Source organism: Protopterus annectens, chromosome 4.part1, assembly GCF_019279795.1.
Source record: "Protopterus annectens isolate FY-2018-M chromosome 4.part1, PAN1.0, whole genome shotgun sequence".
Classification (NCBI taxonomy): domain Eukaryota; kingdom Metazoa; phylum Chordata; order Ceratodontiformes; family Protopteridae; genus Protopterus; species Protopterus annectens.
In genome coordinates this window covers 1,004,862,637-1,004,890,169 of record NC_056734.1, presented here as the reverse complement: position 1 = coordinate 1,004,890,169, position 27,533 = coordinate 1,004,862,637, and the positions used below count along the sequence as shown (strand labels likewise).

Sequence of the window (27,533 nt, the reverse complement as noted above, 5' to 3'; positions counted from 1 at the left end):
CTGTGTTCCACAGGGTAGGAGTGTGTGCCCCCTTGTTTGTTTATGTACCACATAACTGTGGTGTTGTCTGTCTTTAGTAGTAGTTGTCCTGGATGCAGCAGGTCCTTGAAAGCTATAAGGGCATTTTGTACTGCTAGCATCTCTTTTTGATTGATGTGAAGATGCCTTTGCTCTGCGGGCCACTCGCCCTGAATACATTTTCCTGCCATGTGTGCTCCCCAGGTGTAATCCGATACATCTGTTGTCAGTGTTTGCCTGGCTGTGGGTTGAGTAAAAGGCTGTCCCTTGTTGAGGTGACAAGCTTGAGCCCACCATCGAAACTCCTGCTGAAGGCAAGGAATTAGTGGTATAATTGTTTCCAAACTTTGACAGTGTTGAGACCATACACTCTTTAGGTACCATTGAAGTTTCATCATATGCAGTCTGGCATATGGAATTAGTAGTATGCAAGATGCCATGTAGCCCAAGGCCTGCAGAATTTTTCTTGCAGGGAGTTGGGTCTTTGTTGTCATCAATTGAAAGTACTGAGTCAGTTGCCCTTGCTTATCTGGCGTGAGATAAGTCATCTGCCGTTGTGTTCAAGCTGGCACCCAGGAATATTATCTCTTGTGAGGGCACTAGTTTTGATTTCTTTTTGTTTACTGTGTACCCCAGGCAACTTAACATTTGTTACGAATGCCAGATGCTTTAGAAGAATGTCCTTGCTCTCTGCTTGAATCAGGCAGTCGTCCAGGTACGGATAAATTTGAATTCCTTTTTGTTTGCAAAATGCAATTACTGGTGCCAGACACTTTGTGAAGACCCTGGGTGCAGTAGATAAGCCAAAGGGCAGTGCAGAGAATTGATAATGCATTGAACCAGCTATGAATCTGAGGTATCTTCTGCAATTTTGTATGATAGGCTCATGCAGGTATGCCTCCTTGAGGTCCAAAGTCACGAGTCAAACTTTCTTGCCCAGCATGGGAAGAAGCTGCTGTAGTGTCAACATTTTGAATTTCGGAACATCCAGGTAAGTGTTTAGAGAAGAAAGATCCAGAATGGGTCTCCAGGCTTTGTCCTTTCTGGGAACCAGAAAGAGTCTTGAGTAAAATCCTTGTCCTTGCTCCTGTGGTGGTACCTTTTGAATAGTGCTCATGTCCGTGAGTGCTGTAATTTGTTTTTGAGCCTCTGCCCATTGATTTGGTGGCAGATTTGGCATTCCTTTTAACCTTGGCAGAGTGTGAAAGTGGAACCTGTAACCTTGAGATACAATGTTGAGAACCCATTTGCCTTTGGTAATGCAATGCCAATTGTGATAGAAAAGTGCCAGTTTTCCTCCTAAGGGGGGCTGCCAAGAGAGAGCTGTTTAGCAGCTGTACTGGGAAGTCATTGAGGCTGCTTTTTATATGGTTGGGGCCTATCTTCCCCTTCTTTCTGGCCTGGTGTACCCCACTGTCAAGGCCTGTAAGGACTTTGTGTTTGACCTCTACCTCTTGGACGTCTGTATCTGCCCCTTTGAGGTCTGTCTGTGACTGGAAAGGACCAATTCTTTGTTGGCCAATTTCTGCTAAAATGAGAAGGCTGAACCTGTAAGAAATCCTTCACCGTTTGCATAGATTTTGCCTTATCCTCCATCATCTTTAATACCTCCTCTGCCTTAACTCCAAACAACACATCACGCTGCAAAGGTGCATCCAATAATTTTGCCTTAACATGATCTGGTAACGTATGTTCTTTTAACCAAGCATGTCTTCTAATGACAAAGCCTGTAACTGCTGCTCTACAGGAGGCCTCTAAGGAATCAAAACCACATTGCAAAGTATGTTTTCCCACTTGTTCAGCTGCATGCAATAAATCCTGCATTTCTTTAAAATTAGGAGGATCTGAATCTGGAAGCATCTTTTGTTTCAACTGAGACATCAAAAATTGCTGATATTTTAGCATGTGAAACTGGCAATTTAAAGCTCTCATTGCTAAATTTGCAGACTTATATACTTTCTTTCCCCATCTGTCTAAAGCTCTGAAATCTCTGTCAGAGGGGACTGGGTTTTTGAGGCCTTAATCCCTTTGGGTCCCTGAGAAATAGTTTCAGGGTCAGCAACAGGGCTTTTATACAGAAATTTGTGAGAGTCAGGACTCTGTAGTATCTATCAGGTTTAACTGGGGCTGGAGGTAAGGAGTCAGGATTTAAGCTGGATTCAGTATACACATCATCCACAATATCTAACACTGGCGGAATAGCAAGGGGTCTGTGTTGAGGTAATAAAAGGAAGTCTCTGAGCCTTTTCTTGGATTCTGAGTAATCCTGGCCTTCCCAATGGAAATGCTCCCCTCATGGTATGTAAGGTCTCCCCCAAAGGAGTAGTCCTCAGGCGGAGAGGCTGATGGAATTGATTCCTCAGCATCAGAATCCTCATAAGGGGTTAAAGAATATCCTAGGTCTGAGGATGAATCTGAAGAAATGGACACATGGTCGGAAGATTCATAGTCTGCATCCTGTCTGGGCCTTTTATCAGGTGGGGGGGTGGGACCCCATGATCAGGGTGATTAGGTCTTCGGCCATTTTGAGCATGTTTCTTAGGCCTGTCCTGGAGAATGTATCTGTTTCTTTGTTTTTTGGGGGGGCTTAGACTTAGCAGAGGGTTTAATGGTTAACTGGGTAGGTCTGAAAACACCCTCTGAAGATGTGGATTGCTCAGCTACTTCGGTTCCCTCTGAAGGGTTAGTTTCGGTAGGCTGAAAAACTTGTGCGTCCGAAGGCCCAGCCAGCTCCACATGGGAGTTGGAGGCGGTCTGTGGTTCTGTGGAAGTGGTCGTCAGGGGCTGCGAAGGTGCCTCGCTGAAACCCAGAGAACCGATGACCGGCCTAGAAGAGGCCTCGTCGTCAGTTCTGGGCCTCAGATGCCTGTCCTTGTCTTTCCGCTTTTTATGTATTCTGGTCGGTGGAAGTTCTGACGGTATGGTGTAATTGAATTTTCTGCCAAAATAATGTCGGGCAAAATCAAACCAACGTTTAATAGTGCGCCTGTTAAACCTAGCACAAAACTGACAACCAGTGACGTCGTGGTCTGGGCCTAGGCATGGGATACAATAGGAATGGAAATCCTTATGAGGTATTTGCTTCCCACAAGAAATACAGTTATAACTTTTACTGACATCGGTCTGAGGCAAGAAAAAGTTTCCCCAGCGGGGTACTTAGCTTTGTAGAAGACTTCGGTTCTGGATTCGGAATGAAAATCTCAGGAGTCGGAATGAAAATCTCAGGAGTCGGCCAACTGGCACTTGCGAACTGCTTTTGCTTCGGGCACCGTGCGGCAAGAAAGACTGAAAAAAATGGCGTCGGCTGCATCTTATATACCCCTGTCGCACTGACGTCAGGGAGGAGGTGACAGCAACCGTCGGACCAAGACTTTGGAACTCAGGCCGACTGGAGAACCGCCTGACGGCAGGATAACCCAAGTGTAATGATTGCAGCAGTGTAGCACGATGAACATTACTAATTCCATTAGCCAGACTGTACATGAGGGTCCTGTAGTGGTTACATTTTGCCCAGAGGTCACTGTAGTACCTTCCTCTGTCTCACCCCATCCTGATAACAAATTTGTGCTAACAGGATCTTCGTTGGTGGACACAGATCAGCAATCTAAACACAGGCAGACTATTTGCCCCCCCCCCCCCGAGTTGCCACTGTGACTACGGATGCCTCCTAGATAGGGTGGAGGGGCAATATCTAGGGAGAACAGTCCAAGGCACATGACAAGATCATGAGGCTCACTTGCATATCAACATCTTGGAGATGAGAGCAGTGCTTCTAGCTCTGCAAGCACTTCACAGCTTTCTCCCTCTAGGGACAATTGCAATCCACTCGGATAACATGTTGGTGGTGTGGTACCTAAACAAACAAGGAGGAAGCAAATCTTACCCCCTCTGCAGAGAAGCCCTACTAGTATGGGAGTGGACGGTGTCTTCCCAGCACTTTCTGATAGCAACACACATCCCAGGGAAATCCAACATCATGGCAGACAGGCTCAGCAAGGCTATTCTGATGCCTCACGAGTGGTCTCTTGACACACACACTGCGGAACTAATTTTTCGCAAATGGGGTCAGCCTTGCTGCGATCTCTTTGCCAACCCTCTCAATGCCAAATGCAGCAGTTACTTTACCCCGATTCTCCCAGAAAGGGAAGCACCAAGAGATGCACTCGTTCACGACTGGCCCTCGGGACTTCTCTATGCTTTCCCTCCCTTCCCCCTCATATCGAAGGTAATTCAGAAAACAATATCCTTGGGAAGCAGAATGATCCTAATTGCTCCTTACTGGCATCAACAGATTTGGTTTCCTTTCCTCAGACCTCATCTAAAGGACGAACTGTGGACTATGGATCCAGTGCCAGATTTACTGATACACACGTCAGGGGCATTCCATCTCTCTCTCCACACCCTCAATTTGACAGTTTGGCTGCTCCAATTCCATCCCTAGTCAGGCTTCATGACTTTTCTCCTGAGGTTGTAAACATCCTATCATCTTCTCACAAACCTGCTACCAGGAAGATTTATACCAGTAAATGGAAGAGATTCTCCTTTTGGGCCCGTGAGAGAAACCTTGATCCTTACACAGCTCCCATTTCTGCCATTTTAGACTTCCTCTCGCAGTTATTCACCAAGACTTAGCAGCGGCAACCATCAAAGTCCAGTTGGCAGCCATTTCCACCTTTCATGTTGCTAATGAACCTAATCTTATGGCTCATAGGCGTTGTAGAGTCTTCCTCAAAGGGACAACTTTACTAAGACCCCCAGTCATGGATCCCATGGCTCCATTGGATTTGAACTTTGTTCTCCATAAACTTACGTCAAGTCCTTTCGAACCTTCAGCAACATGTGACCTCAAGTTTCTAACTTGGAAAACTTTATTTTTAGTGGCTATCACTTCTGCAAGAAGGGTCTCTGAACTCCAAGCTCTTTCCATTAAGCCCCCTTATTTGGTATTTCATAAAAATAGGGTCTCTTTGCAGACAAACTCTTCCTTTATTCTGAAGGTTTCTTCTCAAGCCAACATTAATCAGTCTATTGAGTTGCCTGTGTTCTTCCCTAAGTTTTCTAACAAGGCAAATCTTCCTTTCAAGGTGAAAGCTCATTCTACCAGGTCTGTCTCTACTTCGGTAGCCTTTCAGGCTAGAATCCCAATAGACATTTGTGCTGCAGCAACATGGACTTCACCTCACACATGCACTACTCACTACAAATTGGATATGGCTTCTAGGAACAGGTCTTCCTTTGGTTCCACAGTACTCCGGAGCATTTTCCAATGAGCCACCAAGATGAAGGTGCTAAGGACACTGTCCCAAGTGTAAGAATGAAGGTGAGATAGGACTGCAGAACATAAAGAAGTTATGTCCTTACCATAACGTTCGATGTTTGTAGTCCATCTCGCCCTTCATTCTTATGAACCCTCCCTCCTGCCCCCTCCTTGAGGACCTGGGGGAAGACTGCCTACTGCTTTTTTGTTAGTCCTTTCGATCTGGTTTGTCTTTGTCTCTGTATTTTGTCCTTGCAGCAAAAAAATTCTGGGGCATAGTAGTCATGCGTGATGGGATACCTCCTAGCCACGAGCCGACGAAGTGTTTGAGCTACAGTATGGCCAAGTCGGAGCCGAGGTTCAGCTTCAATCCCAAGAGTAAGAATGAAGGGCGAGATGGACTACAAACATAGAACTTTATGGTAAGGACATAACTTTTTTTTTTTTTTTTTTTTTTATCACTGAGCATTAAAACCATAGAAAGATAAATGGTTTAGTGTTTTACACTAGGAAATATAAAAAAAAAATGCACCCCCTATTGACTCTACCATAAAAAGCCAATCTATTTTTTGAAAACTTGGCAAAGGTCTCAAAAATCCACTCACTGCTGTCAAACACCACTTCAGCAAAGCCAGTGGAAAATGTGTCCTCTAACAATTGCTGATGCTGGTATTTGGCTTGATGCTTTCAAAGTTACTGTCTGTGATATTTAATAAGTCTGACAACAGGTTAAACATGGCCTTCACTCCACTGTCAAAGCAGACAATCAAAACTTTTAATGCACTGACCTTATCAAACTGTGCTGACATATTTTGACCACAGCCTTGTAATGACAGATTTAATGAGTACACTGCATAAATAAATCTGCATGATATGCCAACCTTTCCACCCACAATGGGAGTTAAACAGAAGCAAAATCCAATTCTGCTGCAGTAGAAAACCAAAATCAGCAATACTGCCTTTATTTCAAACTTATACTTTAAAGCTTTCCCACAAGTAAACAAATTTCTAAATGAAGCAGAATTTTAAGCCTTGACTCCATCACAAATCATAATGCAAAACACAGCAATATTGAGAAGTCTGACTTTTAGACTCCATCACTTTAATAATGGTGATGGGTACTTCACATTTGTTTTGAGAGTAATGACGAATGGTGCATTGTACTGTCTACACAGCCGTTTTTCGATACTCTGGACTGCACTGTTGCAGCTCCCCGATGAGGCAGTGGCTCCACCTGTACACATGACAATATTAGCCAAGTCCAGTAGATTTCTAGTCATAAATAAAGCTATCTACAATCTTACATAGCACATCTACTGCTGTATGACCTGACATCTCTGAAAATCTTCACTGTAATCTGCCTTTTAAATAAATTCTCTTAAAGCAAGCTAAATGGCCTTTCCCAGCAATACTGTCTGGCTCATCCAGCTAAAGACATTTACCACTTCATTTCAATCTATTAGCTACATTTTAAGTTTCTTTTATCTGTTTTCTCACAGCATGTTTTGATGAGGGACTCGAGCTTACAAGCAGCTTCAATGCCAAATATGACCTCACACAACTGCAGCAGGCAGAAAAAGCTGGTCTACAAATATAGGATTTTTTTTTTGTTAGGCTATTCTTAGTACACAAGGTAGGAGTCTTTCTGTGCACATTCAGAAAACAGTCGCAGCTCTCAGAGTATATCAGTCCTTATTTTTGCAAATCATCTTAAAAAAGAAACAAACTGGATTACCAGCTTAATGTGAATGTTTGCTAAGCAAATGGAGATGCAACATGGAGGGTTTGCTGCCTTATTTGCCAGCAGCTAACCGCAAATCTAACAAGTGAAGAGGAATGCAATTCTGAATCTATTTCATATGAATAAATAATGACTAGTCTTTCACACTTTGAAGCAGTTCTCTTACTGCACTTTTCTGCTGTACCACTACACCTGCTCTGGGCTGAAGTGATCAAATCAATTGTCACGGTTCTATACTGAACTTTTTCTGCCAAAGTCTGAAATACATCTTTGACCCTTACTGCTTTGTCTTACAAACTGCCCTGTTTTACAATAGATAAAAGGTGGCAGCTTTGACATCATCTGTTTTTTTTTTTTTTTTTTTTAAACAATGGATCATGCAAATGTACCACACGGTTTATAAATGACAAGTCAATACAACTCAGTGCTTTTATTTTGATGGTAAAAGTTCTGACATAATACAGTCATTTATTCTCTTATTATGCATACAGTGTAACACAGGGTTGCATGGGAACTGGAGGCTATGCAGGAATTCAGTTGCCATATGGCAGAGAAATATCTAAGTAGATGCCAGCGAACTGCAGCAAATATGCATATGCTCACTCAGTTTGGGAGTTCACCAATTCTACAACAAACAAATTATTAGTCTGTCTCACACACAATGTTATTTAACAAAACGCAAAAAGGAAATTCTGATATACGCAATAAGATGGATCAAACAAGAGTCACATATGTTTTACTTGGAAGAACTACTTATAAATTTAGAGTGATTAAGACAAATATTGCAAACACATTAAATGGCAAATAATCTGTGTAAAATTCATTCACAGAAAGTAAAATGCATCACTAGCACAGCCTAAGTTATGATGTACTAATTTTAGCCAATAATAAGCCACAATGAGACACTTCACAGCCTTAAAACTGCAGCCTTATGTCTGCAATGTGCCTCACTAGGAACACTGCAAAATGAATAGTTTTCAGAATTTATAAAAACAAAACTACACAGAATGTTTAAGGAAGGAAAAAATATGCAGTCACGTGTGAACATATACAGAAATATGACAGTACAATTTTTTGTTTCTTTTTTTGTACAGAGCCATAACATCAAGGATCTTTAAGCTTTCTGCAACTAATAGCCAAGACATCTGGTACAGTTAATCATACATTAACAATACAATCAAGCTTGGAACTTTCACTATCTTCCCTTGCATCAAGGAAAGGGACCAAAATGCCTTGAGACTGAGAGCACCTTGAATACATTTTAATAAATACCACCCTCCATAGGGGTTGGTATAATGGTTAAGGTGTTTGCCTCACAAACACAATTTACAGAGTTTGCTTTTCACCTATGGCAAAATTAGCTAAGCTTAAAAAGTCCCACAAGGGCAGCTAGTCTAGTATTTATGAATCAATAATGAACGCAAATTTTAGAATCTGTACAATGCCAGAAATGAAGTCTGAATCAAGTTTATATATTCACCAGTACACTGCTTGCCCATGCCAAAAAAGCCCACTCAACTAATAACTGCAAAAAGAAAAAAAAAAATTCTAGACACTGTCAGCCAGCTTCCCCTCTTTACTACCCTGAAAACTGGAAGTGAAGCCACTGTCTATTCAGCCATGGGGCTTTTGACTTACCTTAATTCATGTTATCCGTGCAATAACCTCAACAAGTTGTGCTCCCACGATACCAGCGCCTCTTGACTGAGGTTTGCGGCCCTGCATGCATGCATCTCCCATGTGTATGCTGCTTGGTAGGTGTTCATTGGCTTTAGGGCATAGTCACTGTTGAGGTGCTTTCCCACCCCAGTGTACAAAACTGGGGGAAGGGGCTTGATGCCACTGACAACTTACATTTATTTGTTTAATGTTCAGTGGCAAAGTCACATTTTATAGGGAGTTCCAGGGATATAACTCCAAAAATGTAACAGTATTACTAGTAACAAAAAAAAAAAAAAACTCAACATATACGTATAAAACCAAAGATCACAAAGCAAACATTTAAACAATTATTATTAGATTACAGATAAGTGAAATGAGTTATAATGGTGCCAACACCCAGCTATACAAGAACTAAACTGGTTATGGGAAGAGTAGCATTAATATAAGTAGGAAGTGGAGGTTAGATGAGGGCTGATGTAGGGAGAAGCACAGGACATTCCAGCAGGAGTGTGAACTTACTAAACTAAAGATCTGGAGATAAAGAAGTCTTTGAGCTAAAGTGATGGCATGGTTGCACAGCTAGTTTAAGGAAAAGTGGGAAGCCATCATAAATTTGAAAGTAGGGTATGTTGAGTTTGTTATCTGTAGAGGGAGCTTGATCTAGACTAGATGTGATGTTTAAACCAAAATTGACCAAGTTCTTATCATAGAAAGGCAGTTCTACTTATTGACAAGCAACAAATTTAAGTGAGTCTGTCGTAAGACTGCTCCAGTTTATTAAGCTGTGAAGAGTTAAGACTGGTCCATAGATGGAAGGTGGAGCAAAATGATGGGAGATATGGTCCAGCTGTGGCAAGTTAACTTTTTCTGTTAGAAATGCTTTTGCTCTATATAATTTGCACAATGTGGGGCCGGATTTGGGATATTTCTCGTTTGACTACTTAATTTATACTAGTTATATAGGGTAATCCCAAATACCGTCATACGGTCTATGTGCTCAATTGCTGAAGAGTTTACTGAAATTATATTGTTGTTGTTGTTCTTTCAGCTTTTCCAGTTAGGGGTTGCCACAGCGGAACTCCGGTCCACTAATGATTGGCAGCAGATTTTTTTACAAGTGCTGAGGTGCCAGCTCGACGCCCATTCTATAAAAACGTATTTTCCTCTACTGGATGCAGTAAATATCACAAAGTTACTTGGGAAAGCTGTTAAGAGTAAAAACAGATTTGGTTTTAGAAAGGTTTAAGAATAAGGCCCATGGTCAGCCACAATTTGAAAGTGAAAAGTTCTGTCCGACAGGGAACACAAACTGCACTAACTTGGTGTGTCCAATACTGTTGAGCATGCTACTACATGAATACTGTAAACAGAAGGGGATAAAGTAAGACATGTAGGGACTCATCTGTGGACTAAGAGTCTGTAGCTGTTTCTACTTCACTATCTGTGTGTCCTGAGAATGAGAAGTAAAGAATGAACTGTGCTGTAAAAATTTAGAGTGTGTAGTTAAGGAGCTGCTTTTCAAAATACATTTCAACAGGACCTTTGTAAGTGTGAGAGGGGAACTGACACAAATGGATGACAGTTAATGAGTGTGGAGAAGAGTCCACCCTTATGACAGGGGATAATGAAGAACATTTTTTAGCAGATATGGACTGTGCATTCCACAGCTGACCTATTTATTACCGCGACAGGGTAAATGAAAGTTAAGTCAGTTTCTATCCAGTTCAACCTGTGGGTTATCAGATCAGACTTTGGATTCAACACCGGCATTTCTCACAGACTTCATAGGTTCAAAGGTATTTACTAGGCTAACAACCACAAGGGGCTTTTTAAGCCTAGCCATGCATCCCAAATCTCTAAGAAGTTCTTGATACGCTTGATAAGTGTAAGCAGGGGGTTGGGAGATGAACCATTTACAGGTTACCTGTGTCCTTTAGACACACAGGTGCCAAACCAGGTATGAATTTCCAGTTTCCCATCCAATTGTTTAAGATGCATTCAACTCCAGAGCTCCGCCTCTTCTAGCTATAATGCACTACTTCCTCCTCATTTACCTCTAATTTTGTTTGCCCATCACAGAGATTTAGAAAAACTGCAAGGGCAACCCCAGGAGCTTAACACAGGACCTGAAGGGGAACACTGAATGCTCAGTCACTTAGAGAACCCCCCCCCTCCCAAAAAAGGGGGGTAGGAGGGAGGGAAGGATGGTTGAACCAGACAGAACCAGACAACATGGATCTGTTGTTATGTTAAGTACATAACTTCTCTATCAGATATTTGCTCAGAACAAATGCAATCAGAAAGCCATTTGGATAGGGTTGATTTAACACTGGCCTGCCCAGACTGGCTTTGGAAAAGGATACAGAGAGTTGCTCTGTTTTTCTAAAGGCTTTGGTTCTGTTCAAATAGAATATCAGCTTCCTATGAATGTCCAGACAATGCAGCAAATATTTACCCTTATTCTAAGTTTGGAAAGAACACGAGTGAATGAATAAGCATGTTCAAAGCATACACCACAGTAACCTTGGGCCAAAAAAAGGATCGGTCCTGAAAGTAACCTGTTATTATGGAAAACAAGGAGGAATAAAGGACAAAGCCTGCATCCCAGACACCTGTTTTGCCAATGTGATAGCCAGACATCTCCTGTGGTGCTTGTGACTAATACTGTGCTCTCTGGATTGTGTAACCTTGACAGGTAGGAGGTTCAATGCTCAACATGTAAAATGTGGGTGTATAACCGTTTATGTTGTACCCACTTACCCTGAAGCAAAATCATTTGACTTAGGTGGTTGGAATAATTGTTGAAGCATTTACATCAGAAAAAAGATGCAGGCTTTGGTTCTCACCTAAGAGGAAAACTGGCTAGGTTTAAAATGGCCCGCAAGGATAGCTAGCCTAGTTCTTGCCTCTGAACCTGTAAGGGAATGGTGGCAAACGGTTCAGAGGAGGACTGGCTAATACCTGCATCATGAAAGGCAAATCTAAAGGAGGTATGGGATTTCATGCTGGACGTCGCAACAAGAACTTCCCCCACAAGAAAGTCTTAGGGATCTTCAGGGCAGCTACTGGCGTGTTAACGTTGCCAATGTGAAAATTAGAAACAGTATCCAGCTGAACCTTGATAGTAGAATAACTCAGACCAGATTGAGAGCGATCAGCAAGATAATCCAGAATCCCATTAAAAGGAGCTGAAAAGGGATCTACACCACAAAGTATTTCCATTACCTAGCACAGATCTTCCATGTAGAAGGTTTCTGGCAAGAGGCTAAAATATTGATATCTGTCAAACAGCTTGGGATTCCTGGCCATCACAGGAACTGGAGAAGCCATGTGGTTACCTTGATGGTGTGAAGGTTGGGCAGACACAGCCACAACAGATAGGAAATCAACTCTAGAATGGGATCAGCACTCAAGGTGAATGACAGAAGTGAGGCCATAGAAAGGGGAACAAAACTTGTTGGGGCCAGAACAAGGCAATGTGAATTACAGTCGCTCTGCACCAGGCTGCTTTCTGAAGAAAAATTTATATGAGGGGAATAGAAGAACAGCTGTACAGGAAATCTGGGGGTGGGTGGAGAGTATAAAGAAGAGCACCTCTTGGTGATTGTCCCTATGGGGTAACTAGGGCATAAAAACTGCTGTATTTCATGTTGGACAGGATGACCCAGAGTACAAAAATCTGGGGGTGGGTGGAGAGTATAAAGAAGAGCACCTCTTGGTGATTGTCCCTATGGGGTAACTAGGGCATACAAACTGCTGTATTTCATGTTGGACAGGATGACCCAGAGTACAAATATCCAAGCTGCTACTTCTGAACTTAGGGATTACTCCTGGAGAAGGATGTTCCTGCTTAAACTACCTGACAAGATGTTGGCCTTCCCTGGAATGTGAGCTGCAATAAGTAATCATTGAGAAGAGCTCACCCATTGCCATACTCTTATGGTCTCCTGACAAACAAGACAAGAACAAGATCCCCTTGCTTGTTCAGGTACAAGACAAATGACATTGTCCATCAGAGATCGCACCCTTGAAGAGAAGTTCCTGAAAAGCCTACAATTCTCATCACCAAGGCACAGACGTGAAGATTGGCCTCTGAAAATGACCATGTTTCCTGGACTATCTTCCTTTTCAAATGCCCTCCACATCCCAGAAGAGAGGTGCCCAACATGACCATAGCCTGAAGTTGGAGAACAAAAGGCAGCCCTGAGGCAACTAGAGGGGATTCCAACCACCATTTCACCTGAACCCAACAACTGTTATGGCAACAGAGAAATTCCTGGGATGGGTTAAGATCACTGGGCTGCTAACATCCATTATAGAATCTTCATATAGAACCTAGACTAGAAGTGTCATTGCTGCCATGTGTCCCAAGAGCCTTAGAATCATGGAGGCTGGAGTTTTGAGTAATGCACAAACCTGTGCTGAAAAGATGCTAATTTGTGAACTGGGAGTTTTGCTGTCTGAGAAGCCATACCCAAATAGTAGTCTATGAACTGTAAAAGATGGACAGTTTTGTAGCTCACCATGATCCTTAAGAACAGACAACTGGAGTAAGGAGTCCTGAGCTTTGACAAGAGAAACGTTTGTGGAGGTAGTAAAGAGCCAATCATCTAAATACAGGAAAACCTGGAACCCCCCCCCCCACAGCTTAAGCCAGGCTGCCACGACTGCCATGCATTTGTTGAACACCCAGGGGTCTGTGGTGAAACCAAGGGGCAGTGCTTGGAACTGAATGATCTGCCCCCAATAGAAAGAGCAGAAATCTCCTGGACTGCCTCACAATCTATATGAAGGTAGGCATCCATGACATCTATCAAGCACATCCAATAGTCCTTCCTCAACAGAGGCAGAATGGACTGCATTTTGACCATCTGGAACCTGGTCTTGCTTAACATAATGGTTCAACTTGCTTATACACAAAAATGGTCAGAGGTCCTTGTTCTTCTCTGGCACCAAAAAAGAATCTGCAGTAGACCTTGGATCCTTGTTAGTATGGTGGGACCTTTTGGATGAATTGATCTGCTATCAGCTTTTGAATCTTGACTGATCCATCTTTCCTCTGAGAGGGTTGAACATCTGGAAATTACTTCTTTGTTACTGTTAGCATAAATAAAACTGTAATTATATAATTACCTCTAGATATGATTCTCGACACCTATGCATCTGAGGTAATGCCTCCCAAGCTTTTGACAGCCAACCGACCCCCAAATGCCTTCAGAGCAGGAATGCCAAGTAACCCTTCAGGTGCACTGAAAAAGCCTCTTGTGGAGGAAAGCTCCATAGTAGCCCTGGTTCTATGAACCACCTCTGCTGTTTGGGTAGCAACCATTCGGGTTGCCCCTACAACAACATGAAGGGAGCCCTCACCAGGTGCATCCTTAAAAGACTGCTGCAACTTAAAAAAGAGGGAAACAAAATAGTAGAAAATCACAAGCTTCTTCGATAAGTAAAAGGGATACACAATAGAGCTCTAAATCCCGTTGCAGTCCTGAAAGATGGAAAATGAGACCTGCGGTAGATGGAGGGAGTAGTGCATTATGAGTAGAGGCAGCAGAGTTGTGGAGTTGAAGTCTCTCAAAATGAACAAAGTTGGATCAAATAACCCAGAGGTTGAAACCTGATGGAAAAATCAACATTGTATGCACAAGACTTAGCTGCTATTTTTAGAAACTCCACGGTGAGAAAGTCAGTGAAACAAGAATCAACTTAGATAGTATAGCAAATGATAAAAGTGTGGGTTTGGTGGGAAGGTAAAAGCTGGTCATATATTAAGAGGCAACTTTATGAACAGACTCTAAAAAAAAAATGGGTGAAGTTTTCTGCAAGTAAGACATCATTTAATTGTAGGAATGGGGAGGGTGCATGAAGTGCTCAGGGTGAAGATGACTGAAGACTGAATCCCAGAATGTTTTTGAACTGCATGTATGTTTACTTGCTGTCTTGTAAAAGGCACCCCTTTCACACCTAGGATGGCAATTTTAATAGCATTAGAAGATGCACAAAGCATACTTCCACAAGATCTGTAATGCTGACTCCAAATGTGGTCTCTACTGGTGACTACAGCAGTAATCAATGGCTGGGTGTGGGTACTGCTGCATTTACCCATGGTTGGTGTGGTTTGGTCATAAGGGCAAAGCGTTTTTTTTTTTTTGGTGGGTAGAGATGCCCTGCTGATACTTTCTTTGTGTTACTGAGGGACAGAGCAGTGCTATTCCCTAACACACTACCAACACATAGTTTTTTGGCTGGGTGGATGCTAGGGTTAGGGCTTAAAATAGAAAATTAAAACCAACCCCTGAACAGCTGCCTTAATGATGTCCCCTCCCAGCCAACCTCTGCCTTTTGGTGATTTGGTGATGGGAAAAATAAACTGACAGGTTGGGGGTTGGGATGAGGCTGATGTTCAGCAACAAGACAAAATAATGGATAAAAAAACAATACTGAAATATGGAATTTAACAGACTTTCAGAGCAACTGGAATTTTAACGTGACCCTTGTTCTGAAATCATTAAAGTCCACTGACGAAATAAGAGGACAGCTCAAACTATAAAAAAACTCAAGAATGCTTGGAATATAAATAATGATTGTTGCATAGGTGTACATCATATCTCTCAACCTCTGGAAAAAAAAACATACATAATGGGTGGGAAAAGGTCCCAAAACAGGGACAAGTTTTAGATATTGCTCTAACAAACTTAGAAAGTTGATAGAATAACAGGTTTTGGATTAGCATGAATTTTCTGAAGGGTATGAAGTCTGAAACTCAAATGTAAGTCATTATTTTCTGACTTCATTCTTCAATGTTTTGTCAATGATTTCCTAGAAAAACTACAATTTTGTGAAAAACAGACCAAAAATATGAGGCAAAAATGTGGACATTCTGTGAAAATCTGTACAGTTGAGAGGTATGGTACATCCAGTTTTGCAGGAACACAAAAGCATTTCCTTACAAGACACATATTTACTGCCACCTCAGCTATTAATGGTTTGTAGACTATATACTTCTCTCCCACCTTCCTTACTTCAACCTGAGAACATGGTATCTTGCAAAACAGAACAAAATCAAACTCGTCTGGACAAAAATGCAACATATCTACCTTCCTTGAAAAAAATGAGAATACAACAGTGTTCCGCAGAAAAGCAGACAGGAGTGTGCTTGTGAAGAAGGCTGCAGAACCAAGAACTTTTGAATTTGGCTACCATCAAAAACTGTGCATTTCAGGTAGGTTTAGGAAAGTCCTCCAAGTACCATCTTTCTTTGAAACCAGCACAGTCTACAACAATTTCCATAGCCAGCTATTTCACAAACGGGGACTAAAGGTGGAGATATCTCTATTTATATTAAAAATAAATATACTTCAAGGCTGGTCAAACAGGACAATGCACTTGAGCTGCTCCATGTCCAAATCACCATAGGTAAAATCCAATATCACTTTCTTGCAAGCTACAGGTCCCCCCCTATAAGATCCAGGAAACCCATACCATGTATTTAAATGTATTAAAAACCCTAACCACACAACCCAATATCATACTCATGGGTGACTTTAATTACCCCACTATTAACTGTGAATCCTATATGGCACCAAACGTACATGCACAGAGATTTCTGGATTTTGTAAACAAAGACTCCCTGGACCAGATAATCACTACACCAACCAGGGGTGCAAACATACTGGATCTGATCCTCACTAATATGAGCGATTGCTGCACACCCCCCACTGTAATGCCTTCCTTGGTAAGCTCAGGCCACAAAATGGACTCCTATGAATACACCAAACAGTGGTGCAACCATGTTGGATCTGCATCCCCACTACTATGGGAGACTGCTCTACACCTGTTAGTGTAATGCCTTCCCTGGTAAGGTCAGATCACAACATGGTCTCATTTGAAGTAAAAATAAAACCTGGACCCCCAGCTAAACCTAGAATATTCAAGGATTATTCTAAGGCTAACCTCCTGCTACTAAGTGAAAACCTGGCAAAATTTCAAGCCCCTAAAACCCTGTGAATACTGCTGCCTATGCAGAACTGTTCACACAGAAACCCTGTACAAGCATGTTAACAGCTGCATAGAGGCAGCTGTACCCATCAGGAAGAAGTACAAGAATGAACTCAAAACACAAGCCACCCTGGTGGAATCACAAAATCAATAGGCTGTATAACAGGAGGAAGAAAATCATGGCAAAATTTAGGAGGCACAGCACCCAGAAGGATAAAAGCACTCTCATCAAACTAAACAAACTCAGAGGACAAATAAAGTCCATCAAAACCAAATTTGAGGTAAGTTTGGCCTCCCAGGCCAAGGACAACCACAAAGCATTCTTTAACTATGTCCACAATGTCAAAGGCAATACATAATTGTGTGTGTAGAGCTTATTGTAAATGGAGCTACCTATACTGAGCCAGAAGATATAGCAAACGTCCTGGCTGACAAATTCTGCTCCAACTTTACCCCCCTCTCCCCCTCAACCTTCACTCAGGAAATATCAAATGTAACTCACCCTACTATCACTAGGGAACAGGTCCTTAATGCTCTCTCTAAGACAAAGAACACTGCATCAATAGACCCAGACAATATCCCAGGATGCCTTCTAAATAACATGAAACATGACCTATCAGGGCCTCTGGAATTACTATTTAACTGTAGCCTCCAAACAGGCTTCATGCTTCATGAATGGAGAAAGGCAACAGTCATGCCTCTACACAAAGGTGGGCCATCTACAGACCCTGGAAACTACAGACCAATAAATCGCACCAGTCTTGTATGTAAACCCACGGAAAGAATTATCATGGAGATGATCAACAGAGCTGTAGTAAACCCCCAGACACTGGACCCAACCCAGTTTGGTTTCAAGGGCAGATCGTGCCTACTTAAGTTGGTGGACTTCTTTGAGAAGGGTACCAAAGCAATGGATGAGGGCAAAATCGTTCACACTGCCTACCTTGACCTGGCCAAAGCATGTGACAAGACCCCCCTCGGGAATTGCTGACAAACTTGAGGTTAGGTACAAACTCGTATGTCACCCGGTGGCTAGCCAACTGGCTCACAGTCAGGACCCAGGAAGTTAGAATTGGGGAGTCCAACTCTACAAAGAGGCCAGTCACAAGTGGAGTCCCTCAGGGATCAGCCCTTGGACCTCTCCTTTTTGGCATTTACTTCTCAGAATTCAAGGCCAATGTCAGTGGTCTCTGGCCGACAAAATCTGCAGATGAATGTGAAATTGGAGCTGCCGTTGAATCTCACATTGACACAAATATTCTCCAGGAGGGGTTGACACAGACAAACAACTGGTGTCAGAGCCATGGACTAAAACTAAATGCAAGAAATGCATAACAGTATCCTTTGGGAATCCATCCCTGGTAACTATCACACTGACAAAACACCCCTTAGAGTTGACCTAGTAGTCAGGAACGTAGGGACACAGATAGTAATCTAGCCTTTGACCATCAAGTGTCTACAGAGGTGAGGAAACCATTCTATGATGCACAACTTATAAACAAAGGTATGGCATCTAAGTCCAAGGAAGTCGTTCCACTGTATTCGGCATTCATCACATCTATCAATTGAGTACAATGCCTCCTTTGGTATGTCCCTAACCAGGCATATCCAACAACAGGAATGTCCACAAAGGTTCCTTACTAAAAGAATACAGGGCATAAGTAAAATGTCCTATACAGACTGCCTCAAGGCCCTATCCCTGTATTCTGTCTCCTACAGACTTCTGAAGAGAGATCTATACCTGGCATACAATGCATTGTCAGACCCCACTCTGACAGACCTCTTGCATATCCACAAAAAAACAGCATCATAATTCCCCATTCTAAAGACTTAAACTTTACTTGTGAAATAAATAGGACCTGCTGGAGAGAGAGGTATGTGTCCCAGGACTACCTCATCTCTGGAACGGGCTCCCCATCCATGAGAAGCAGAGTTCCTTCCCAACCCAATTCAAGTGTAACTTGGACATTTGAATGGGAAACAAGAAATCCATCCCTGGTTTGGCAACCATGTCTCTAATGGACACCGGTAACCTCCAAATGGTTCATCTCTCTGGCCTATGCTTACATTTACCAAGGGTATCAGAACTTGTCAGTGATTTGGGATGCACAGCTAGGCTTAAAAAGGCCCTTGTGGGCATTAGCCTAGTAAACACTTACCTAGGCTAAAATCAGAGGTTGCAACTCTTACTTGACACAATGGGACTGGAAGCATTCCTAGGCATTAGAGAAAGATGAATTCCATCTTATAACTAGTTGGTATAACATTCCTTACCACTTGTCTGAAGTTAGCTGGAACCAGTTAAGTCTCAGTTTCAGAATATAAGCACAGTAAGGACTGCAAGATCAGTAGTGGCTGTACCTATTTCAGGTTGGATGGGAACAGGAGTCCCACACACTGCAATGCTGCCTACTCCAGCCTAGGACATTACTGTAAACTTATTTGCTATAGCTTTATTTTAAGTGGCTCAACTTATGAGTGCTTCTTTTATAAAAAAAGACAGACGGCACAGTGGTGCAACTGTTGCATTGTCACCTCAGAGCAAGTGGTTCTCCAGTTTGATTCTTGGCTGGAGTGCCTTTTGTGCAGAGTCTGCATGTCCTCGCTGCATTCGTGTGGGTTTCCTCTGGGTACTCCAGTTTCTTCCCAGTACATAAAGACATGCATCTGGAGTGTTTCTCCCCGGCCTCCTCTGAAAATTGGCTTTGTTCCAATTCGGACTTTCCCAGTAAACAAATGTTAAATAAATAAAGGCCACTGTTAGGCAAGCTCATAACTACCACACATCTGTTTGAAGGGCAGATGAAAAAGCCGTTTCACTGACAACTATTTTTCCTTTCTCCTAATTTCATGAGGATAACTACTGTCCCTCCAAGAAGGGTCTGAATTATTAGCCATACATGTTTACAGACTACTGTGATTGCTGACAACTCCCTTCTATTGTCTATGGCACATCAACCACGTTTAATACTGCAGTTCCTTATCATGAAGGCAATTTGGGTTACTTTACGGACACAGTCGCTTAACAGCTTCCAGGGACAGTAAGATTTTGCACAGTCTGAGAAAACAGTAGTGCAACAGTCACATAGGTCGGCCTCCCCACACAGCAAAAATAGAACAAGCATCTGACTTAATAGGGATTTTTTTACAATTCTTAACTTGTATGCATTTCTAAACTGTAGCCATGTTTTACTCCACTGTACATCCTGCTAATATTAAATTTTTATCACCAGCTGTTGAACACCTACTGCTTCACTGCACTGATATGTTTTAATAAATCTGTCTAGTTCTCTTAACTAGCTGCAACTACAACATAATGCTTTCCACTGTTGTCATTCTGCACTTTCAAGTCTGACAGTTGTTCTTAGGCACACAATACGGACACCTAATGAAAACTTCACACCTCTACTTTGCCAGAGCTCTGAAGTAAATGCCGAGCTGATTAGGCAGCCAAAAGCAATGCTGCCAATGCATTGCTAAGCATTTTTTTTCAGGCAAACAAACACAAGCAGTGTCTGCACTAAACAAATTTATACAAACAGAACTGTGTTGAATACAATACAGTTAAATGAAACGTCTTTAAATATACACAACGTCCTCAGAATTTCACAGATTTTCATTGTTGGATGCTGTACTGTAAGGGAGTTCTATATGGAATCCACACCAATATCCCATTAAGCATTTTATAAGCAGAAATAACAAAAAAATACAAATTGTACTTAAATTTGCATAAACAAATAACCCTTTTTTAACCTTATCTGAATGCATAAACAATATTGTTAATGTTTACACTGCACTTGCTTTCCTTGTCGCTGCATAACTAACAATTTTCTTTACACCTTAGACTTTCAAGCTCACTTGAAAAGTAATAACAAATGAATAAAAAATAAAAAAAGAAAGTACAGGAAAATGGATGAAGAATGTTATATCAATTAGTGCACAGAGGAAAATCAGCAACAGCAGCTCCTGCATCCACATGAAAAATTATAGACAAGAGTACAAGGAGTACAAGGACCACACAGAACTAGAGTATTTCCTCACAAATTGTAATAACAGCAACTCTGTTGAATAATGGATTGAAATGCTGAAAAATGCATTACCCTTTCAAGCGTGATTTCTTCATATTCATAATCTGCATCTGTTCCATTCACCTAAATAAAAAAATAATAAAAGTTAAAACTAAGAAAAAAAATGAAATACATCATCACTACTTATGACCATTAGCTATAAAGTCAAACTACTTTAACTTATTTTAGTAATGTGTGGTAAGTTACTACCTAGCTGTAATAAAAAAAAAAAAGCCTTGTGCTTATTACAACAGACTTGTAAGGAGGAAGTCCATCTTTAGCAACCAACAGGATCAATACTGCAGATGTAAGACAGTTTGGTAGATAAAATTTTCCAGGCTGCCTGAACACTCCTTATTCAAGTATCATTTATTTTATGTACTATAAACACCGTTACGAAGACAAAATGTCTCAGTAATGTGAAAAGCAACACAGGTGCAACTCGATTCGAACAGGCAATAAATCACTATTTTATTATTAATAAACTACTCAATAGTAGTACATAAAATCACGGTTAAGCGCTTTCATCTGTCAGAGCAGACTTCATCAGAACAATAGAACACAAGTTAAGAACTCCATAATATAAACTTTTTGGCGCCAAAAATACAATGCCATTTGAAATTTAAAAAGACAGTGCTTAACCTAATGCTTTGCACTACCCATACAACAACTACATTTCTCTCCGTAAATAAAACCAACACAATCCGCATGTAGAAAAACATGCGGAATATCTTGAAACAAAGCAATTGTTAAAGTGCAATAAATACTGAAAAATGCAATAAATACTTGGCAGAGGATATCCCAATACATTACTGACAGATGTGGTCGACTATGTTAGTAGAGAATGGGGTAAGAAATACCCCCCATTATCGGGGAGAGAATTTATTCAAGTGAATAATAGTTTATCGGGACTTGACAGGATAAGAAACAACAGGGTATGTGTTTTGGTATATTCACCTTATACACATTATATTAAAAACATCATTAGAGGTCACTGGAATTTGTTAATGGTGGATGAGGAGGTGAAAACCATTCTGTGTGAGTAACTGTAGCAAGCTGCTTCTTAGAGAGTCACAGATGCACCAACAGTTTAAGAGCACAGAAGTGTTTCCTTTTTTTTTGGGGGGGGGGGTCCTCAACTTTGAGTTGAGGGCATCACTAGAAAGAAAGTACAGTTGTGTACACCTACCATAAATGTAGATGTTAGAGTGTATTAACTGTCGCAGTCATCACATTTGGGTTATCTGCTTGCAGTAGCCCTCAGTCAGCCTGATTATCAAAGTCTTGGGTCCTGCGTCAGTTGCTGTCTCATCTTCCATGACGTCAGGTAGTCAGGGGTATGTATAAAGCATGCAGCCGACACCCTTACATCATAGGTTCATAGGTAGGTACTAGGCTATCGGCCCAAGGGCCTATGCAAGCCTAGCCAACAAGGTTCCCTGGCTTACGCCACTCAAGAAAGTTATTTTCCTGTGCCACTGACGAGCAGAGACACAGAAGTGATCCCCGGGGTGTATTTCCTATTTCCCATCCACTCATCAAGATTTTTCTAGTTTTTCTTGCCCCAGATGTCAGGTGCCCCCCTAATGGGAAACAAGTAAATATATATATGCAAGGTTATACCTCCAACAAAAAAGCAAATACACCAAAAAGCTTTTAAGCATAGTAAAGAAAAATACAGGTATAGACAAAAGAAGTCAGGGGGCTGGAGGGAGGGTAACTAGGACTGCAACAGTGAATAAACTCGAACATCTACATTTATGGTGTACACAACTGTACTATGTTTTTCGTGTTTCACTGTTGCAGTCATCATATTTGGGTAGATTCCCAAAGCTAAGGATGGGAGGAGGAATTTAGATAGCATTAGGACCAGCTATAAGGCCCTGCAAGACTGCAGTGGCAAAGCCAGCTCTGGATTTAGAGAAAATTGGCAAATGGTAATGCTTGGTGAAAGTATGTACAGAACTCCAGGTAGCAGCTTCTAGGATGTCCCTGGTAGGGACTCCTCTGAGAAAGGCTGTAGAGGTAGATGCAGCCCTGGTTGAATGTGGTCTAATCCCCTTGTGGGATAGGTTTTTCCATGGTGCTTATAGCAGAAATGAATGCAATGGCCTATCCATTTAGAAATAGTTTGCTTTGAAATAGCCTTCCCCTCTGCCCCTGCAGCAAATGCCACCAGCAGTTGTTCAGATTTCTTTTGAGATTTAGTCCTGTCCAAGTAAAATCTAAGTTGACTGTGCACATCTCAGGAGTGCAGTATCCGTTCCCCTTTGTTCTGTGGATTAGGAAAGAAGGTTGGCAACTGAATGGACTGATTAAGAGCCACACTGGATATTACCTTGGGCATGAAGGAGGGACTGGTCCTGAGGGTCACCCTGTCCACATGAAAGATGATGAAAGGCTCCACTGTCAGAAGGGCCTGTAATTCAGATACCCTTCTTGCTGAAGTGATTGCTAAAAGGAAAGCTGTTTTCCAAGAAAGGAATTTTAACTCTGCAGTTGCAGCTGGTTCAAAAGGAGGAAGAGCGAGTTTTTCCAATACAAAGTTAAGGTCCCAGGCTGGAGTTAGGGCTCTCCTGGGTGGTCTTAAGTTTTTGGTCCCTCTGAGAAACTGCTTGAGCAGTGGATGAAAGAGAGGTGGCTCTGTATTGTAATGTGCTGAAATGGCTGATGCCTGAATTTTGAAGGAGGAAAACGAAAAGCCCTTGTGAAGTATCTCAGTTAAGTATTGAAGAATATGGGGTCAATTGGGCGCTGCTGTGCCCATCCCCTGAGTTTGGTTCCAGGCACAGAATCTTTTCCATTTTTCAGCATAAGATTTTTTAGTACTAAGCCTCCTTGCCTCCAAAATGACATCTAACACTTGTTTACTGAGGAATGGTAATGGAGAGATTAGGTAATTAGCCAGGCTGCCAGCTTCAGGGTTTGCAGCTGAGGGTGCAGAATCTGGTTCTCCTGCTGTGACAGCAGGGTAGGGGTCTGAGGCAGGTGCCAGCAGTGACACACTACTCAAGAGGGGGTACCAGTGTTGGCACGGCCAGTCTGGTGCAATCAGTATCGTCCTTGGTTTGTTCTGTTTGATCTTTAGTAGTACTTTGGAGAGGAGAGGCAGAGGAGGAATGGCATAAACGGATAGATTTTTCCAGGTGAAGGACAGGGCATCCACTTTCCAAGCTTGTTTGTGGGGAGTCCTTATGCAGAATTTGTCCAATTGGTAGTTCTGGGGGGAAGGCAAACAGGTTTATATCTGGGCTCAGCCATTTGTTTATCAACATGTTGAAAGTCATTGGTTCCAGTTTCCACTCGTGTGGGTCCATGAGATTTCTGTTTAGTTCATCTGCCAGCGTATTCTGTTTTCCTGGCAGGAATTGAGCCTGTAGATGCACTTGGTAGCTCAAGGCTGTGATGCACAGCGCCATGGCTAGTCTGCAGAGGGGGTATGAATGGGTAACCCCCTGCTTGTTTATGTACCACATAAGAGTGGTGTTGTCCGTCTTTACCATTAATTGTCCTGGAAGAATGTGGCCCTTGAAGGCTGTCAGACCATTCTGTACAGCTAACATTTCTTTTTGATTGATATGCAGGTGCATTTGACTTAGGTTCCATTTGCCCTGAATGCACTTCCCTGCCAGGTGAGCCCCTCATGCATAGTCTGATGCATCTGTTGTTAGGGTTTGGGCGGCAGGGGGTAGAGTGAATGGTAGTCCCTTGTTTTGGTGGCAGGCCTCTGCCCACATAAGGAACTCTAACTGTAGGCAAGGTATGATGGGAATCATTGCTTCTAGATCCTAAGAATGTTGACACCACAGGCTTTTTAGATACCACTGTAGTTTCCTCATATGCAGTCTTGCATATGGAATTAGTAGAATGCAGGAGGCCATGAAACCCAAGGCTTGCAGTATTTGCCTTGCAGATAGCAGGATTTTTGTGGCCATTAGTCTGAAGTAAGCTGTCAAATTAATTTGTTTCTCTGAAGTGAGGAAAGCCATCTGGGAAGTTGTGTTCAAGCTTGCTCCCAGGAATATAATTTGTTGACAGGGTACAAGATGTGATTTATTTTCGTTTATGGTGTACCTCAGACAAGTTAGCACCTTTTGTACAAATGCCAGATGATTCAAAAGTATGTCCTGGCTTTCTGCCTGAATTAGACAATCGTCCAGGTATGGGTATATTTTAATATTTCTTTGCCAGCAAAATGCAATGACTGGAGCTACACACTTTGTGAATACCCTGGGCACAGTAGATAAGCCAAAGGGCAGTGCAGAGAACTGACAGTGCATGCAGCCTGCTCTGAAGTCTAGGTATCTTCTTAAAGATTCCCTGATTGGGATGTGCAGGTAGGCTTCCTTTAAATCCAGCGTTGCCAACCAGGCATTCTTGCCTAGCATAGGAAGCAACTGATGAAGAGTTATCATCTTGAATTTTGGAATCACCAAAAAGGTGTTTAGGATAGAAAGGTCCAGGACAGGACACCATGAGTTGTCTTTTCTGGGTACCAGGAAAAGTCTTGAGTAGAAACCTTGTCCCTTTTCCTCTTCTGGCACAGTTTGAATAGCATTTATGCTTAAGAGACAGAGTACTTGTTTTTGAGCCTCTGCCCACTGATTTGGGGGCAGATCTGGCCAACAGTTTGAGGTTGGTAATGTGTGGAAGTGAAATCTGTATCCTTGGGAAACTATATTTAAAACCCATTTGTCCTGGGTAATGAGTTCCCAGTTTTTTGCCTGCAGAGCAATGTTTCCCCCTAAAGGAGCAGTCAGTTGAGAAGTGCTTGGAAGTTTTAAAGTTAAGTCATTGAGACAGCTTACCATAGGGAGGAGTTTTACTACTCCCTGATTTGGAAGTGGGAGCCCCCACTGCTTAGTCCTGTGCGTACCCAGGGACTGAAGCCTGGGTGTTATGCTGGTTCTGTGTTTGGACTCAAGGCCTGGAAGAGGCAGGAAAGGACCAATTCTTAGAGGGCCAATGCTTACTAAGTCTTGGAGGCTGCACTTGTAGGAAATATTTAACAGTTTGCATATATTTAGCTTTTTCCTCCATCTTTTTTAAGAACAACCTCTGCTTTGTTGCCAAGCAGGCGGTCCTGCTTTAAGGGAGCATCCAGCAATCTAGCTTTAACATGATCTGGCAAAGATTGCTCCTTAAGCCAAGCATGCCTTCTAAGTACTGACTCAGTGACAGCAGCCCTGCAAGATGCCTCTAGTGAATCAAAATCACATTGCAAAGTATGTTTTCCAACCTGTTCAGCAGAATGCATTAAATCCTGTAAATCCTTATTTTCAGCACAGTCAGGAATCAACATCATTTTCTGTTTAAGCAATCCAATAATACACTGCTGATACTTTAACATATGAAACTGGCAGTTTAAGGCCCTAATGGCCGAGGTTGCAGAAGTGTATACCTTCTTACCTATCTATCCAGCACCCTGGAATCTCTATCAGCGGGGGTAGGATTTTTGGCAGTAGTAGGCTTAATGCCCTTGGGTCCCTGTGAAATGGTCTCATCATCTGCAGTAGTATTTTTAAAAAGGAACTTGTGAGAGTCAGGAACCCTGTAACATCTATCAGGTTTTCTGGGAGCAGGAGGTAAAGAGTCAGGGGCCAAGCTAGACTCCGAAAAGACAGGAGTAAGAAATCCCTAACCCTCTTTTTAGAATCAGAGTAATCCTGGCTTTCCCAGCAAAAATGCTCCCTATGAGTATGCAAGGTTTCACCAAAAGAGAAATCCTCTTGGGGGGTGGGGCAGAGGGAATAGAGTCCTCTGCATCAGAATCCTCATAGGTACATAAGGGTAAATTCTGGTCATCAGAGGAAAAGTACAGTTTTGTACCTACCATAAATGTAGATGTTCGAGTGTATATACTGCTGCAGTCATCACACTTGGGTTATCCTGCCGTCAGGCGGTTCCGCAGTTGGCCGAATCCCAAAGTCTTGGTCCGGTGTCAGCTGTCGTCGCTTCTTCCCTGACGTCAGTGCGACAGGGGGATAAAAGAGGCAGTCGACGCCATTTTTTCAGTTTTTCTTGCCCCAGATGTCAGGTGCCCCCAACTAGGAAGGTAATACAAATAACTATGCAAAAATACCTTAGTAGATAAACAATAGTACTAGCTGTTAGCAAATACACCATATAGACATGCATCCAATAGATTGATGTACATGGAGTTATAACTAACACCCTGGTATGTAGAGGGGATGGTGGGAGGGTAACCTGGACTGCAGCAGTATATACACTCGAAAATCTACATTTATGGTAAGTACAAAACTGTACTATGTTCGTGTTATACTGCTGCAGTCATCACACTTGGGTTGAATCCCAAAGCTATGGATGGGTGGCTGGTACTAAACTGGGTTAGGTGAACCTAGGATGCCCTGCAGAACTGCAGCGGCAAAACCAGCTCTGGTTTTTGAGTATAATGGAAGGTAGTAGTGCTTGGTAAAGGTGTGCACTGAACTCCAAGTAGCTGCCTCCAGAATGTCCTTGGTTGGAACCCCCCTGAGAAAGGCTGCTGAGGTTGCTGTAGCCCTGGTAGAATGGGACCCAATATTAACAGGCACTGTTTTCTCATGGTGCGAGTAGCAAAAGCGGATACAATGTGCTATCCATTTGGAGATGGTCTGTTTTGAAATAGCCTTTCCTTGTGAACCTGCAGCATAGGATACAAAGAGTTGGTCCGTTTTTCTGAAGGTCTTTGTCTTATCTAAATAGTTCTGGTCTTTGGTGCGGTTCTGGTCTTTGGTGCAGGCTGGAGAAGTTGTTTGACCGCAACTGAGCTACAAAATATAAGTATTTT

General features: G+C 42.3%; 1 protein-coding gene across 1 annotated transcript in view; it reads right to left on the bottom strand.

The window, feature by feature from the left end:
• DLG1 (discs large MAGUK scaffold protein 1) overlaps positions 1-27,533 on the bottom strand; it is a 3,205,960-nt gene that overhangs the window by 2,025,054 nt on the left and 1,153,373 nt on the right. The window contains exon 5 of the mRNA XM_044070715.1: positions 20,777-20,827. Within this exon, the coding sequence (XP_043926650.1) occupies positions 20,777-20,827 (51 nt within the window). The remainder of the gene's footprint in view (positions 1-20,776; positions 20,828-27,533) is intronic.